The sequence below is a fragment of the Eschrichtius robustus genome, chromosome 6 (genome assembly GCF_028021215.1).
Source record: "Eschrichtius robustus isolate mEscRob2 chromosome 6, mEscRob2.pri, whole genome shotgun sequence".
NCBI lineage: Eukaryota > Metazoa > Chordata > Mammalia > Artiodactyla > Eschrichtiidae > Eschrichtius > Eschrichtius robustus.
The window spans coordinates 142,206,200-142,223,435 of NC_090829.1; the positions used below are offsets into that span (position 1 = coordinate 142,206,200).

Here is a 17,236-nt window from a genome sequence, read left to right on the forward strand (position 1 = left end):
TAGAGCAACCAGAAGCCATTAATTAAAAAGATGTCAGTTTTCTGTGGATAGCTGGGGTCAAGTGGCGACAATTTTAATGTTCTGTTACATGGAAAGCAAATGTTCACACATTATGTAAGGCACCCACAGAATGACTGGGTATATTCATATTGTGTGACCTTTATTATTTATTGAAAAGATACACCTAGCAGGACTCTCAAGAACTGGGGGAGTAGGAATAGTGGAAAAAGAATAGCTGAGTATCACCAAGTGAGCCCACTTTGAAGGCAGCAACAAATATGGTCATTGTTTCATCTTTTCTTCCCTCTGAAGTCTTTGCTGATCTGAAGTGAGAGCACTTGACTAAGAGTCAGAAGAATTGGGCTCCTATGTTATCTCTTAAACTTAGGAGCTCTGCCCTTGAGCAAGTAGCTTTTTCTGTCTGCATCCTTAACGTCATCATATATGAAATGGGAGGAAGAATTCATTTACACACTATATAGATTGTTCACATGAGAAGGAACAAGACTGCATGAATGCAAGTGGGTGTCAATGCCCACATGCTGGGACCAGAAGAAATTGGTCAGTGAGCACATGCAGAGAGTCACCTGGCAGATGGAAGAAGATTGTTTTGGAGGGGAAGAGAACAGGAAGAAGGAGATCACTTTCTGCTCCCTGGGCTGCACCCAAATGATAAGCTGTTCCTTCTCCTCACCAAGGAGTCAAAACACAGTCCCTTTTGTCCTTATGGAGAGGGCGGTGTTTTCCTGAGGAATGAGTTTGTTTTCCTTGCTCAGGGAGAGGGCCCGCCTCCTCTGAGAACAGCTGGTGGGGTGAAGGGAGTGAGTAGCTACAAAGATGGGTGGGGATAGGATGAGGAGAGAGCAAGTACCCAGAGAAACAGCAGGTGCACCCATTTCAGGTGTGGCCGCTGGGAAGGGAACCCTTGATCAGTGACAGAGGGCTGGGTTCTGGGTCCTGTTCCAGAGAAGAATCCCAAAGAGGACAGAGGCACAGTCCTGAGACATGGGTCCAGTTCCAGGCTGGAGGGCTCTTCCCAAGCCCAAAGAAAGAAGCTTCCACATGGTACACAATGTGCACATCATGTTTTGTCTATATGTTTGCATCAGATATTGTCTGTTGATCTTAGCACTACTGCTGCACTTCTAATCTCTTCCCTAAATTTCAGGGATGGGAAGCCTGAGAAGAACATCTCCCCGGCTGATTTGTCACAGTTCTGGTTTATATTTCACCGGTGAGAGGCACTTGAATGCGATTTGGAAAGTGCAAGGAAGGAGAAATAATCGTTCTCCTTTAGAAGCAGTAGGTTGATGCATGGGCAGATGCCAAATATCCAAGTCTGAGAGAACAAATTTCGTTCTGGAGCAGCTGGAACCACAGATGGAAGTAGCCTCTCCTGGCTCCCACATTTGTCAAGTTCTTAAAAGGCAGTTGAATTCCTCCCATCTTTCTAAAACTATGCATGCATCTAATTCCCTGTATTAAATTCCTTCTTGAATAAACACTGCACCATAACTGGGACAGCATCAAGGTTACTTCTTTTGTAAATTTGCATATAATTATGTTCACTGTGCAATTCACTTTCTTCTTTTAATCTCTTTATGTCTATCCTGAAGAATTCTATCCAATGAAAACAACTGAACTTAGGTGACCTAGACTGGTGCCTGCCGAGGGGTTGTTAGAATTCGGTGGTCTGCTAGTTTAGCATGCTAATTTCATGACTTTTACTCTGTACCTAATCTGCAAGCATCCTTTTTTATCATCAAGCTGGAACACTGGTCCTTTACTCACTTATCAGAAAATGGAACCATGAACTGACACGATTCGGCACTTGTTGATGGGACATGCGATACCGGAGGCAGTTTGAGTGGCTGGACTTTGCTGAGGCCACCATGGCTTTGCATTGGGACCATGGGCTGCGAGCCGCCCCTGCAGCTGTGTCGACCATACAAGGTTTTCAGTCACCACCTCCTTGGAGCAAGAGATGCCCAAACATTTGTCCTCAGTGTGACTGTTCCTATCCACAAGAGGATGGTTAGAAAGTTCCTGGGGAAAGACAGTGAGAAAGAGGGAAGAGAAAGAAAGAGGAGTGGAGAAAAAGAAGGGAGGGCCAGATGGACCCCCGGGGCCATTGTCCTGGTGACACTACCAAGGCTCGGGGTAACTGCAGTTTCCTTGGGCGGGGGTGGGGCATCTACGATGGTCCTGATGCAGCTCCCAGAGCCACGGAGACCCCGCTTATTTTAGCACAGGGAAAGGCCGAAGTTTTCCATTCCTCGTGAGCTTTATTCCACCATCAAAAGAAAATACACCAACATGATGAACATTCATCCTCTCCGTTCCGCTCACCATCCTTTTCCAAGACCTCATTATTGCTCAGTGAGACCCATTGCTCCTACCTGCGAACAGACAAGCAGAGCTGCTTTCGTTGTACCTGAGGGAACCACATTTGACTGTGAAGTTGGGTTTGTCTTCACCACTCATGTCACAGGGAGGTGTCACTTTCTCCTTTTTAGATTCTTGGAGCTCTTTCTCTGCATTCATTCTAGATTCATAGCTTGTCACGTATTTGCATGGGGACAAGGAACACCGGATGATAAGTGAGACTGGATAGCCTCGACAAGCCTGGTGCAGGAGTTTGGAACAGGTGTTGCTGGAAAGACCCGAGAGGACGACTGCAGGTCCAGTAAACCAGTGGACAGAAGAGGTCGGATGCATGGGGATGGAGGCTTGGGGGCATCTTAACCCACGCAGAAAGCGGGACAGGCGTGGTTAGAGCTCTGGGTGGTAGTCAGACAGACAGACAGGCAGGGAGGTGAGAGGATTAGATGACCAAGGGCCAAGCAGATGACCAAGACAGAGATCCAGTTTCCAGGACAGGGGTGTGAAAGCAACACTTGGTCTGAGCAAAGGCATTCAAGGTCAGAGTGTAAGTGGCCATGAGGGTAAAGAAATGAAGCTAAATGCCTTGAATGCTAAAACAAGGAGGCTCAGGCCCGAGGTCAGGACACGAGTGAAACCTGCAAGGATACAGGAAATAGGATTAAGGGACCAGAGCTTGGGAAGGAACTTTGGGGGTCCAGAGGCCCAAGGACAATCCTGACTGGGCCTCCCCACGGAGTTACTTCAATAGGAAACCTCCTGTTTTCCTACAGGGGAAAAGAGGAACAATCTCATTTAAGGGACTTATTATTAGTATTTTTTTGGTCTCTTGATTGTTTGTCCCCATCCGGACTTATCTTCTGAATGGAAAGCAGGGGATCTGCAGTGGGGGCCATCTCTTGACTGCTGAGGAAGAGGTGGCCGTGGTCAACTCAGCAGGGAGGTCTGGAATTGGTTTTGGTAGAAAAAATGTCCTACAATTAACATACTTGAGAACTTGGGCTTGTCCCATGCTGCACATTCTTCATGGCATTTGGAGACATAGGCCTTGGGGATTGTGGAGGGTGCTGGGATGTCACCTTGACCGTGGGAGAGAGGGTGTGAGCAGGACCAAGCTGAAGCATGCCAGGGCAAGCCCCTGAGGTAGGAGGAGGCTCCAGAAGGGTCACCTGAGCAGTCCGACCAGGCGTACTGAGCACACATTTGTTTCTCAGTCTAGAATTGAGTACACTGCATGGAAATATCCAGAGAACTGTTGTGAGTGTCAGATTTTTTCCTATGGATTTCTGAACAAAGGATTGAAGTCCCTGTTGGCCCCTATAAAAAGTCCACAGCTTCTGCTAACAACCATCTGAACCTACAAGTGGATCCTCGTCCAGTTCAGATGAGACTTGGCCCTGGCCAAAAACTGCAGCCCTATGAGAGATTCCGAAACAGAGCACCCAGCTAAGATGTGCCCAGACTCCTAATCCACAGAAATCATGAGATTTTTTAAAGTTGCTTTAAAAAAAAGAAAATAAAAAGAGTCTATGGCAAGATGGGAGGATTTTGGCAGGTGGGTTGATACCAAGCAGAAGAGGACACTTCTGGGACCCAGGAGGTAAGGGACAGCCAGGACCCCTGGTAGAGTATACCTCGTGGGTACAAAAGGACAACTTCCAACAGCTTTCTGGGGACAGAGGGAGATGCCTGAGCAAAAGCAAAACTATTGTGCACCAAATAGTGATGGATTCTTTGATGTCTCCAGGAAAAACTGGAGTTGAAGAAACTTTGGTCTCATGTGAATGTGCTACAGGTAAGAGAAGGAAGGGCACAGGGCGGGGGTGAGAGAAATAGGCAGGAAATAGGGGGGCCCATCCCACTGCAGCCTCTCTATGTACTAGAGAGCTGAAGAAGATAGGAACTCCCCCCAAATTAAGGAGCACTTCTCCCTTGCTTGGAAAAGAAAGAGACACGGACAGCTGCAGAGAGTCAACAAAAACTGGCTATAGATGTAACACCTTTCCACCCAGAAAACCAAAGAGGATCAAAAAGAACTATTGGCAGAAGCTCATACATACTCGCTACCCCAGACCATAGTAAGAAAGCAATAGAATTTATAATGGGCATATAAAAAGATTTGAATAAATGGAAACACTGTCCATGATATTGGCAGGGAAGGCTCAATAGTTTAATGATATTGATGTTCTCCATGCTAACCTTTACATTTATTACAGTGTTCCAAATTTTTCAGAATATTGTTTTGTACACTTGATCAAATTAGCCTAACTTTCACCTAGAAGAAATATGCAAATAAAAATCCATGTGAGAAATCTAGGACATTTTTGAAAAAGAAAAACAAAGAGGGGAGGAGTGTTGTATGAGATATTAAAACATATTAGGAAGAGATAAACTTCTAGTAGGCATGGTCCTGATGCCAGACAGACAGTGCGAGAGAGAGGGATAGAAAACGGATTTCAGCAGACACATTTTTTTCATAGACTATAAAGGAATCAAAGTTAGCGGGAAAAGGCTGGGCCAGGCAATAAATGGCTTTAGTGCAACTGGCTAACTGTGGGAGGTGAGGTGATGACGACAGTGATGATGATGGTAACAGCGAACGTGTATTGACTCATGGCTGTGCCAGGCACCGTGATAAATGCTTTCTATGAACCATCTTATTAAATCATCACATTACTCCCCTTATCTCATTTGCTTCCCATACGAGGAATCTGTGGTTCATGCAGGCTACGTAATTTTCCTGCAGTAACACAGACAGATGGTGTGTGTCTGGGGTTTGAAATCAGCCCACTCTCTTAACTGATGTTTCTACTACTTCTCCTTTATTTTTCTGAAGTAAAGTTCAAATTTCATAAACCTTAATACATAAACAATAGGATTTAAGTTCAAAGGGTTTAAAGATGGCACCATAAAACCAGCATTAGAACAGTATGGAGGTTCCTTTAAAAACTAAAAACAGAATTACCATATGACCCAGCAATACCACTCCTGGGCATATACCCAGAGAAAACCATAATTCAAAAAGACACATGAACCATTGTAAAGCAATTATACTCCAATAAAGATGTTAGAAAAAGAAGACACATGCACCCCAATGTTCATTGCAGCACTATTTACAATAGCCAGGTCATGGAAGCAACCTAAATACCCATCGACATACGAATGGATAAAGAAGATGTGGTACATATATACGATGGAATATTACTCAGCCATAAAAAGGAATGAAATTGGGTCATTTGTAGAGACATGGATGGACCTAGAGACTGTCATACAGAGTGAAGTAAGTCAGAAAGAGAAAAACAAATATCGTATATTAACGCATATATGTGGAATCTAGAAAAATGGTACAGAGGAACCTATTTGCAAAGCAGAAACAGAGACACAGATGTAGAGAACAAATGTATGGACACCATGGGGGGAAAGCAGGGGTGGGCGGGTGGTGGTGGGATGAATTGGGAGATTGGGATTGACATGTATACACTAATATGTATAAAATAGATAACTAATAAGAACCTGCTGTATAAAAAAATAAAATAAAATTTAAAAAAAACAGTGTTTCTTTTCTTCCTGGAAATCATAAAAAAGCAAATGCGAGAAAGAGGAATAGAAAATGCAAACTCTTTTATGCATGAAATTAGGAAATAGCTAAAACCTCAACCACAAAATAGGTGGTGGGGCAGCCAACAGTGTACACTGGGCAAAGGAACCTGCAGAAAGACAAGGAGAGACGGACCACAGCTGGGTCTCTGAGCAAGCATCAGCAGGGTACGCATCGTGAAAGCGGGGAGCACATGTGAGGGGCAACGGACATCATGGTGTGCACAGGCTGGGTGAGGCAGCCGCTTCTCTGGACCTGCTCTGTCTTAGATCACTGAAGGAGGGTTCAGGGAGGAGCCAGATACTTGCACAAAGCAATCTCTTCCTGGGGATATGCATTTTCTTCAAATGTGAGCACTCAAAAGGAAGCCAGGATCTAGCAAAGATACTACAAGGAAAATGGAAGAATAAAATAGAGACAGAAATCTATAACGAAATCTCCTCAGAAGAACGCCATGATTGAGATGAAAGCTGTGAATAAAATAGCTACTTGTCTATGAAGCGAGAGCTCAAGAGAGAATGAAATGTGAGCTGGCGGAACTGGAGAAAGAAGGGAAAAAATAAAATCACAAAAATGAAGGCAAAATTGGAGAGAGCACAAAGGAGAACGGACTTTGTGGGGAAAAAGACGTAGAGAATAAACATGAGAAAATATCAAACAAAGTAAAATGGGAGTAAATCAATTAAAAAATCAGAGAGAAAATGACACCCTCTGGAAGACAGGTGAAGGGAATCTGATGGCGCCGTAATCGGAGACCCAGGTCACCATGCTACCTCCTGGGCAGAGGCAGAATATCCGGATCTTAAAGGAACAAAGACAGAAATCTATTGAGCACCTAAAAACGTTTTCAAAAATACCTGGGAATAAACCTGGAAATTAATTCCATAACTTTGTTGACATGTTGCAAAAAGATGACTTCTGCACCCTAATCCTTGAAAAGACCCAAATTGGTGCCAGGTGTCACCCATCACCTTCTCTTGGAACAAAATCAGTTCATTCTGTTGTCTTAGTTTGTATATTTTCTGTGACTTGAGATAAACTTTGAATATACACACCCACAAATGCAAAGCACAGAAGAGAACAAATATTTACAGACATGATTCAAGAAGAATTTTCTTACATAAAAGATGATTTGAACCTACATATTAAATAGGCATATGACACATCTGGGGGAAAAGTGACCCCACATGCATAACATCAAGGCATAGGCTATACATTTACTGGACTTCAAAGTCAGCTCTTTGGTGCATGCAGGCAAAAAAAAAAAAAAAAAAAAGAGTCGTTTCTAAGGAGAAATCAGGCAGCTTCTGTCCCCTCCCAGGAAATAATGCAAGCTACCAACTCCTACAAGCTAAACTCACTTTATGTGCAAAAAGGCAAGAGGCAAGCCATTGTGAAGAACGAACCTGGAATATTCCTCGCTGGAAAACTATAGCTAAAGGAGTAGCATTGAGCAGGGGATCAATCTAACACAGAACTGAGGTGACATCAAAGTGGGGCATACACTGGCCGAGCAGAATGTGGAAGGGATAAGCCCTGGCCACGGAGAAAGCATTTACTGATAAAAAATTAGGATACTTAGAAAATGTATCATTGCTTATACTGAGAATTGGGTCGTGTCTACAGAGAATGAGGCCCAAACTCACTCTTGATATTGATCCCGGGCCGATTTGCTCTCCTGACATTGCTCTGTCTCAGAAAGTGGCACTTTCACTGTTCTCAAAGACCCGGGCATCCTGTTCGACTTCTCCCTTTCTCTTTGACATCCAGTCCATCAGCCAGATCAATTCAGAAATCAACTACTCGTGCCTTCTTGACAGCTCGTCCAGGCCACATCACAGCACAGGCCTGCTAACCGGTCTCCAGCTGCAATTCCTGCCTTCCACCTAGGGCCGACAGGGTCCTTTGAAAACACTAGGCAGAGCACATGGCATCTCTTAATTACCCCAATAGCCTGCTAAGTTCTGGTGTCCGCAGGGCAGCAGAAGAAAGGAGAGCGCCGCTGTCACAACTCTGATCCACTGCCTGCATTCCCCCCGCCGCCCCCCGCCAGGCAAAGCCACATCTTTAAGGGCATCGATGAGGAATCTGACCTGCTGGGACCTCCAGAACCTCCTTTCACTCCACTGCAATGAGTGAGCAGAACCCAGCTCCAGTGTCCTCCTTGGTGCTTCTGGAACATTCCAGGTATACACCCACTTCTGCCCCGGCTTTGACCCCTTGACCTTCAGTGCTCCCCCCAGATATGCACATGGCTCATCTCCCATTTCTTTTAAGTTTCTGCTCAAACATTACCTTCTCCTGGGGCCTTCTCAGATAACCCTATTTTAAATATAAACTACTCCTCACTGCTCTCCCGTTCCCTACACCAGGCATGCCCTGACTCTTGTCCTTGGACATTCCTCCGACCAAAGCATCCCTGGAGGTCAGAAGTGGCCCTGTTTCTGGATGGCCAGAGAGCAAAAGATGTCCAGGCAGCCCATGGGCCAGGCCATCAGTTATCTCTTGCATCAGTGGCCCCTCTTTCCCCTTTAGCAGCTAACAAGGGGATGGTCCAGGTCCCCAGGACAGCAATTGAAACCCACTTCCTCCACTATAAATGACATACATTTGCTTAGCTATCGATTTCTGTGAGCACAGGTAAGGCCCACCATGGTATTAAACCCTGATTTTTTTTTCAAATCTCTTTTTGACAAGAAGCCTTGTTTGTTCATGTAAAAAAAAAAAAAAACAAAAAAAAACATCAGGAGACAGAATTGAATGTCTTAGACTTTTTGTATCCAGACCCAAGGTCAAAACTGTAATAACATTATTTTTCAGGAAAGATTGTTTCATTTCTGCAATAGCTGCCCTTAAACCACTGCAATTTACTCTGGAATTCTGCAGCTTCAGGATTAAATTGCATCTCTTGGAGAAACAGCCTGAGTATGGGGTGTGTGTGTGTGTGTGTGTGTGTGTGTGTGTGTGTGTGTGTGTGTGACATAGAAGAACTGCACTTAATGCTCTTAGTGACTATTTGATTATGGGAAACATGTTCCATAAGCAAGGCTAAATTTTTCTTAAGAAACATCTTTGCTACTTGCATAACTAAAATAATAATATACCATTTCCCCTATTCTATTGAAAAATATTAAAAAACCAAGCATAATACCTGGCATTATTCTTATCGTAAGAAACAGGCACTACTATAAACTGTGGGGAGGAGTGTAGATGAAAAAAGTGATGACAAGCGGCCGATACGTATTGAAATCTATAGAAATTGCTTACTCTTTGAACCATAATTCTACTTATACAAGTTTATCACCAGAGAGAAAATGGACACGTGTACAGAGATCAATGAGATAGAAGTCACTGCGACATTTTTACGATAGTGAAAAACTGGGAAAAAACACAATATCCAACAGTAGTGTTGGACACACCTGGTTGCCAAGCATCCATCCTCCCCCTTAGTGAAATAGCCTGGGTTGTAGTCACGACGGCCGTATGCTTAGCTATAACACAACTTGTAGAACCCCTGTGGTGAGGGCTGACCTGGCCGGTGAGACATGAGCAGAATTGATTTATCACACAGTCTGGAGAGGTCCTTAGAGGGAACTGACTCAGGTGGGTGTGAGAGCCTTCTCTCTGTGCTTTTCCTCGTCCATGGAAATGTGTAAGTGGCCACTGGACCTTAGTAGCCATTGAATGATGGTGGGAGATGCTTTCGAAGAGTGACAGAAGAGACAGATGCAAACAGTGTGGGTCCCTGATGACTCAGGGGAGAAAAACTAATCCTGCCCTATCTACTCCCAGACTCCTCTTATGAGAAGGAGTAAACCCTTGTGGCATTAAGTCACTGAATTCAGTCCTAACAAAGGCAAGAGAAGTTAGATGTATCTATTGATGTATGAATAGAAACTCAACAGAGACGTTAAAAAGTCACAGTGAACACTCATATTTGTTGCCGTGGAAAGACATTCATAGCCTATTATTAACTGAAGAAAGAAGGTTGTAGATCAGGAAGACTCACATGCTCGCAATTTTTTAAAAAATGCAAAATTATATGTATATCTATGGTTATATATATTTGCCAGGGGGACAGGTCTGAAAAGCTAGATGAAAGTTTACAATATCGGGACTTCCCTGGCAGTCCAGTGGTTAAGACTTCACCTTCCAATGCAGGGCATGTGGGTTCAATCCCTGATGGGGGAACTAATATCCCACATGCCTCATGGCCAAAAAAAAAAACAAAACAAAAAACATAAAACAGAAGCAGTATTCTAACAAATTCAATAAAGACTTTAAAAATGGTCCACATCAAAAAAGACTCTTAAAAAAAAGTCTGCAGTATTTATCTTTGGTTATCTTTGAGTGATATTTTTAAAGGGGGATTTTAACTTTTAAAAATTTGTTTGCTGCAATTTTTAATTTTTTCATTAATGATTTTAAATTGCATATCAAGTTCAAAGGTAAAAAGGCTTCTATAATTTAATTTGCACATCAGTGATGGGAAGGAATAAGATGTCTGTAACACCCATAACACACAAAGGGTTATTTAATCTATGAAAAACACTCTTTCAAATAAATGAGACACGGAGATGAATGTAAGAGTAATATGAATGAGAAATTCCCCAAATGGGAAAATGAAATGGTCTGTAAACAAAGGCTAAAACATTTTCAACATCATTAGTAATCTAAATTTGTAAATTAAAACAGGAATTTGTAAATTAAAACAGGAATTTGTAAATTAAAACAGGAATTTGTAAATTAAAACAGGAATTTGTAAATTAAAACAATTCACCCATCACATAGTAAAGATTAAGGAAAAAAGGATACTATCTAGTTGGCGAGGGTGCAAGACACACACAGCTTCATACTACTGGTCAGTGTGTAAATGGCCCTAATATTTTCCAATGTGTCCTGGTCCAGTGCAGACCAAGAGCCTTCAGTGTGATCACAGTATTTCACTTCTAGGGATTATATAGACATTTCTCCAAAGAAGACATACAGATGGCCAACAGACACATGAAAAGACGCTCAACATCACTAACTGTTAGAGAAATGCGAATCAAAACTACAACGAGGTATCACCTCACACGGGTCAGAATGGCCATCCTCAAAAAATCAACAAACAATAAATGCTGGAGAGGGTGTGGAGAAAAGGGAACCCTCCTGCACTGTTGGTGGGAATATAAATTGGTAGAGCCACTATGGAGAACAGTATGGAGGTTGCTCAAAAAAAAAAAAAAAAAAAAAGAAAAAGAAAGCAACCACACATATGCACATTGAACTAACACACGAGGATGTCCACTTCTGCAGTGTTTGTAATAGTGAGAAATGGAAAACAACCCAAGAGAAAGAAAGAACATCCACACAATGTCAAGCATTAGAAATTATTTTGAAGAAGATGAGCATCATGGAAAATGTTTGTAACATCTATATAAACTACATTGCACATGCACATCTATATAAACTACATGCACATCGATATAAAGTACATTAAATCAAATGTATGCTATTTGTTTCCATGTAATGCAACATAGGGCTACAAGTATGGCCCCAAATAAAAAGTCACGCGGGCAGATACTCTGAATAACAGGCTTTTATTTTGGGATAAAGTGCTTTTCACATGGGCAATGTATGTGGCATGCTACAGGGGAGTAATCTCAGGGATTTAAAACAAATTTAATTGATTCTCCCCCCAACCAAACGGTGTCTATCCCTCTCTTTCCTCCCTCTGCTCCTTCTCCCTAAAGGAAATACACCAAAAGGAACTGTGGCAAGTATGCCATTTGTTTTTCTCTGATTGCTGTTACTTTCTCAATAAGAAAATGCTGCACACTATATACCTTAAGTCTTAAGATTGTTAGGGAAAAAAAAAAACATGATTTATTTATTTATTTGTTGTTTGTTTATCCTATCAGTATATATTTGGCCCTCACCCGTTTAATAAATTACTGAATGAAGTTATGTGAATGAGAAAGGAAAGAGAATTTCCAACACATTCGTAAGCATAGTTAAGGAAACTTCCCTGGAGAAGGTGATAAGATAGAAATAAATTATTTTTACCATGTCTAGAATGGTTCCCTCATTAGTTTCCAACACTGCTCATTTTAATTTATGTAATGTTTACAGTGTTACCTTAATACTGGGAAAAGTTGCTTTGCCTTTGAAGAGAAAGCAAGATTAAGGGTGAAATTTTGCTTTTAAAAAGAGACTACCAAGGAGATGATAGGTAGTTTTTTATATCTATGGTATCTAGGTAAATAAAACAACCAGTAGTTTTATTTTAACCTTCTAAAGCCACTTACCCTTACTTATCTAAATACTGGGGAAATAATTTTCCAACAATGAGTAATTCTGACAATTTATACTTGTTTTTCCATGTGTATGGGCTTGCAGGGGTCCCCAAGCAGATCATGGTCATCCAACATAGGTAGTCAAGGTAGAGCTTTCCCAGGTAGTCAAGGTAGAGCTTTCCCAGGTAGTCAAGGTAGAGCTTTCCCAGGTGCTGAAATAACTTACATGAATAAACTGCCTCCCTTACCCGGTCTTTCCAAGGGCATGTTATACAAGAACATTTCATGGCCCAAATGAAAACACTTAGGTGGGTTACTAGGGGTGTGATGTGAAGGATGGATACACTTGGTGGAGGTGGGGACGTATATATTTGTAAGAAACATCTCTGCAAGAAATGCTCATCTCATCCTTTAGAATAACATACATTTGGTAGAGAACAGCAAATCAAGTAGCTTCATACCTTTAGAGAATTTCCACACGATGGTGGGTACAGGATAACCCTCAGCTGAGCAATTGAGGATGACAGGCTTGCCATAAATCCCGTCCTGGTCCCGTGGCTGAACCACAAACTTGGGAGGAACTGCAAAGAGAGAAATGCCACCAGTAATTCAGGCAAGACTGCAGATTATTAAAGCTGTGATTTTAAGAAATCCAAGAATTTTAACAAGCATGAAAGTACAAAGAATGCTTTACATATATGTGAAAATAAAGCAGAGGGTTTGTAATTAGGGACCAATTAAGGAAACAATTTCAATGCAGGTGATTTTTCTTATTATATCAATGATCTGATGCAGATGGAAGTTGCCTTGCACTGGACTCTGGAGTGTGGCAGTTTGACTAAACCAAGGGAATGTGACATTCTGTTTTTGATCTGTGTTATGGAAGATCATCAGTGATCCATTCTTGGGTATGAAATGTTTATAAAGCATCCAATATCTATTCTTCCTCTAACAGGAGATGAAGGGAGAATTAATAGTCTCTTCCTAAAGGCAGTAAAGAACACAACATGGTATTGAACTTTTCCTAAAAATCTGATAAAGACACATAGACCATTATTTCTGACATCAGTACCCTTCTGAGCCAAAAAGGGACTATGGAAGGCAGGTGAAGTGAGGTGCCATGAAGGCTTTATAGAGTACCTATTTAAAATAAAAAAAAACAAAACAGATTAAGTAACTGCTTATTTGGTGAGTTTTATGAGACGCTGAAAAAAACACCATCCCTACCCAAAACATACACATGCACTCTGCTTAAAAAATACCTGCCAAGAGAACATAAATGTTTTGAGTTAAGTTATTGTGATTTTAAGAGTATTCAAGTCTTCTCTTAAAGAGAAGATACAGATTCTTCTAGGAAAGGTAGCATCTAAAGGTGTTAGGATCCAGAAATCTTTTCCAGCAGATCAGTGACTAATTACAGGATGGATTTTCAATGAGACTGTCACGAGACTAGGTGAGAGGACATAGATTATGTCCACCATATATTAGATACTTAGCAAATGTGGGAGTTCTTCCCCTCCTTTCCACAACTCCTGATAAGGCTAATCTTTTCTGCATTGCAATTTCCAGAATTCTTCATTTTGAGGCAAAAATGTGGTCCTATGTGTTAGAGATATATAGGAATTCCAGCCACCACACGAAATGGACTGGGGAGAAGTTTAGAGTCTACATTAGTTAGGATCTCAGAAGCACGTTGAAATGGCATGACCCATAGTGAACGTCACTTTGCCCACCAAACAGCCAAGGAGGGGGGAACAAAATCAAGACAAGAAGCAGCTAGAGATGGAACTCACCGCTGTGTTTCTGGAAGAAACAACAGAGAGTGATGGTTAAGAGCACAGAGCCAAAGGCTAAACACCTGGATTTGATCTCCAACTTTGCTACTTCTAGGTGGGTCATATTGTGTAAGCTGTCAAATGTTTCTTAGCTTCGATTTCCTTATCTGTAAACTGGGAACTCATTTTATAGCACTGGTATGGGGGTAACATGAATTAAGATCATTAAAGTTGTCAGAAGTGCCTGGAAGATATGAAGTGTTGTAGGAGTGTTGGTTAATTTAGTAAATGCAGGTGTGTCCAGCTTTAACATATCATTAATAAACACAGTTTCCAACGTGCAAATTATTTAAATAATTTGCACAGCCAATGGGTCTTTTCATAGTGAGCAATTTTATTTCATTTGGTATTCAGGTGGTATTCTGAGACAAATGTAGTCTATAAAATGTAAATATATTTTTAAAAAGTGATAAGGGATGTCTGTCTGTCTCATGGTGAGAAAATTATTCCTAGGAAAAAAATGCTGGAGATTTTATAGAGCAAAGTTTTCTAGTAAAATTAATCTAACAACCACAAGGGTAGACTGCAAAGTTTAAGCCATCATGTCAGAATCATTCTGTCCAGGGTGGAAGGTAAATATGCAGTCACGTACATTCTGTCTATTTGGCTCAAATTCTGCTAAGAGCAAGGAATCTCTTGTCAAATGGGCAGGGTAGCTAATCTCTTGCATTTCCTCTGGAAGAATGTCTAATTATAATTGATCCATGATCCCTCCCCTCGATTTGGTTCTAATCCAAAGCAATATTATTTAAAAACCGATCACAGAGGTTTACATGGAAAATAACCACTGACATATTGTAAGTGTAAGGCAATTACTGAAGGAAATGGCCCATAAAATTGAGAATTATCTTTCATATGCCCCTCTTTAATCTCCTGGTATCAGGTGCTGATGATTCTTTCTTGCAAACGTATCACATATCCTCAAATTCTCTTCATCTTCATTGCCGTGTCCTAGTCATGATGGGTAGACAGGGTGTGTGGTGAAGTGCCTCCATCCATCCGGTTTCAGCACCGCAGTGTGGACAGCTCCATGCATTTTTGCCTGGGCACCACACCCAGAACACGAGTCTCTCTTTGCTGTCTCAGGGCCTTTTCTCTAAAGTAACAAACACTCACTTCATGGGTGCAACCAGTGAGGGATGGGCGTCGGGATAAATGCCCTGCCTCTCCATCCTCCAATCCTACTGGACAACTCTAAGGTGTGCTCTATGTCTGTGCAAAAACATCAGAGGGTGTCAGAATCACCTGAAGAGCTGATGAAAACCCAAGTTGCTAAACCCTGTCCCTAAAAGTTTTGACCCAGCAGGTCTGAGGCAGGATCCAAGACGCTGCCTTTTCTAATAAGCTCTCAGGTGATGCTGAGGCTGCAGGTCCAGAGACTACCTTTGAGAACAACTGTTCTGTGTGATGCCTTGGAAGGTTCCCAGAAGGAATGAGCCCCAGTTGCCCACAGCAGCAACTAGCTCATTAAAGCAACTTTTACTGATTTCCCCCCTCCTTTCCTTATCTCATTTCCCTTCATTCTTTCACTCTGGGGTCCAGGAATTACATCTCAAATAAGTGATCTACAGCCAGTCCTATACCTCACACTCTGCTTTCAGGGGGACTTAACCTGAGACAAGGCTAAAACTGGCTCTTATCTGGATTTATGAAACTGCTTCCTAACTAGTTTACCGGCTACCTACTGGCCCACTTGAATGCATTCTGCACAGTGGCCTGAAAGATCCTTCTAAGAGAGAAATCACATGATGTGACTTCCCTGCTTAAAATCATCAGTGCCTTCGCATTGTCCCTTGACACAATTGAAAACCCTTATGATATTCTGAAGGCTCTTTATGACTTGGGTCCTTGCACTCCAGCTTCATCTCTTGACATTTCCTCTTGTAAGGTTTGCTCCAGTCTATCTGTTCTCCAGCACCCCCTGGGTCTTCACATAGGCTTCTGTATTTCTTTGTTTAACAAATTATCAGTTAGTAGTATTTACATCTCAGCTCAAATTTCACTTAGTCTGGGACACCTGTTCTGATGCTGTGGACAAGACTGAGTGCCTCCACAGAACCCTGCGTTATCATGTCATAGCCTTTACCACACGTTTGGCGTTGCTGGTTTATATGCCCGTCTCCCACATCTGGCTGCACACCTGGGAGAACAAGAACAATGCCTTTCTTGCAGACCACCGCACCCCAGCACATAACACAGTGCTGGAACATAGAAAGTATTCTTCAAATATCTGTTGAACGGACAAATCAATAAATGGATATTATTGTTCCAGTTTTAAAGACTAGGGAACAGACCCTATCCAAAGTAGCATGGCTCAGTTAATAACTCAGATCAGAGTGACTCCAATGCACAAGGTCTTTGAGGAGCATGGGTCTAGAAGCACCATCTAACAGAAGAAAGCAGAGAGCTCTGCGGGAGGATTTTGGCCAAGGAGATACAGAACTGGAGGTGGAATGATGCAGAGCTGTCGGGACTGTCATGATTTTGGCCAAAACTTACGATAGGACCTAAAGACTGAAGACTTTGTATTGTCTCGGCTATAATTCCTCAAAGATGCTGGTTTCCTTTTTTTTTTTTAACTATATTTTGGTTTCCTTTTATTTGCAGAACACTTTGTTTGTGGTCAACATATCCACCAATATAGTTGGGTTTCCAATAGAGAGACGTTTCCAGTGGGGATGAGGGTGATTAAAGAGACAGAAGGGATGGGTTCAACCAAATAATTATGTCGCATCCCCAAAAGGCAATGCAGGCCACTGTTGCCATACATTTCTATGAATCATAATTGCGTGCACATGCAATACTCCTGTCCCCCTAAAAAGAGTCACGTGAGACATATATGTTCTAAAATACCCAAATCCTGTCATGGGACCCATGTAGCCTGATAGTATCTGAAGTCTCGAAGGGATTCCTTTGAGAGAGTTGCCTGCTTCATGATGCTTAAGATGAGGGTTGTTTAAACTACGTGATTTCTGGCTTTGGTCTGTTTATTAAAGGGAAGAATTATTTTTGCTGTTTTTAAGGGAGGAATAGGACAGGTATATAATAGGACAGGTATTTTTCAGTGTTAGGTGCAGTCCAGTGTTTTATGTTTGGAACTCTTGGCCTCTAAGTAGCTACATATTTCCAAAGAATGGATGTAG

General features: G+C 42.0%; 1 protein-coding gene across 1 annotated transcript in view; it reads right to left on the reverse strand.

The window, feature by feature from the left end:
* DSCAM (DS cell adhesion molecule) overlaps nt 1-17,236 on the reverse strand; it is a 738,451-nt gene that overhangs the window by 247,937 nt on the left and 473,278 nt on the right. The window contains exon 11 of the mRNA XM_068545703.1: nt 12,720-12,839. Coding sequence (XP_068401804.1) covers nt 12,720-12,839 — 120 coding nt within the window. The remainder of the gene's footprint in view (nt 1-12,719; nt 12,840-17,236) is intronic.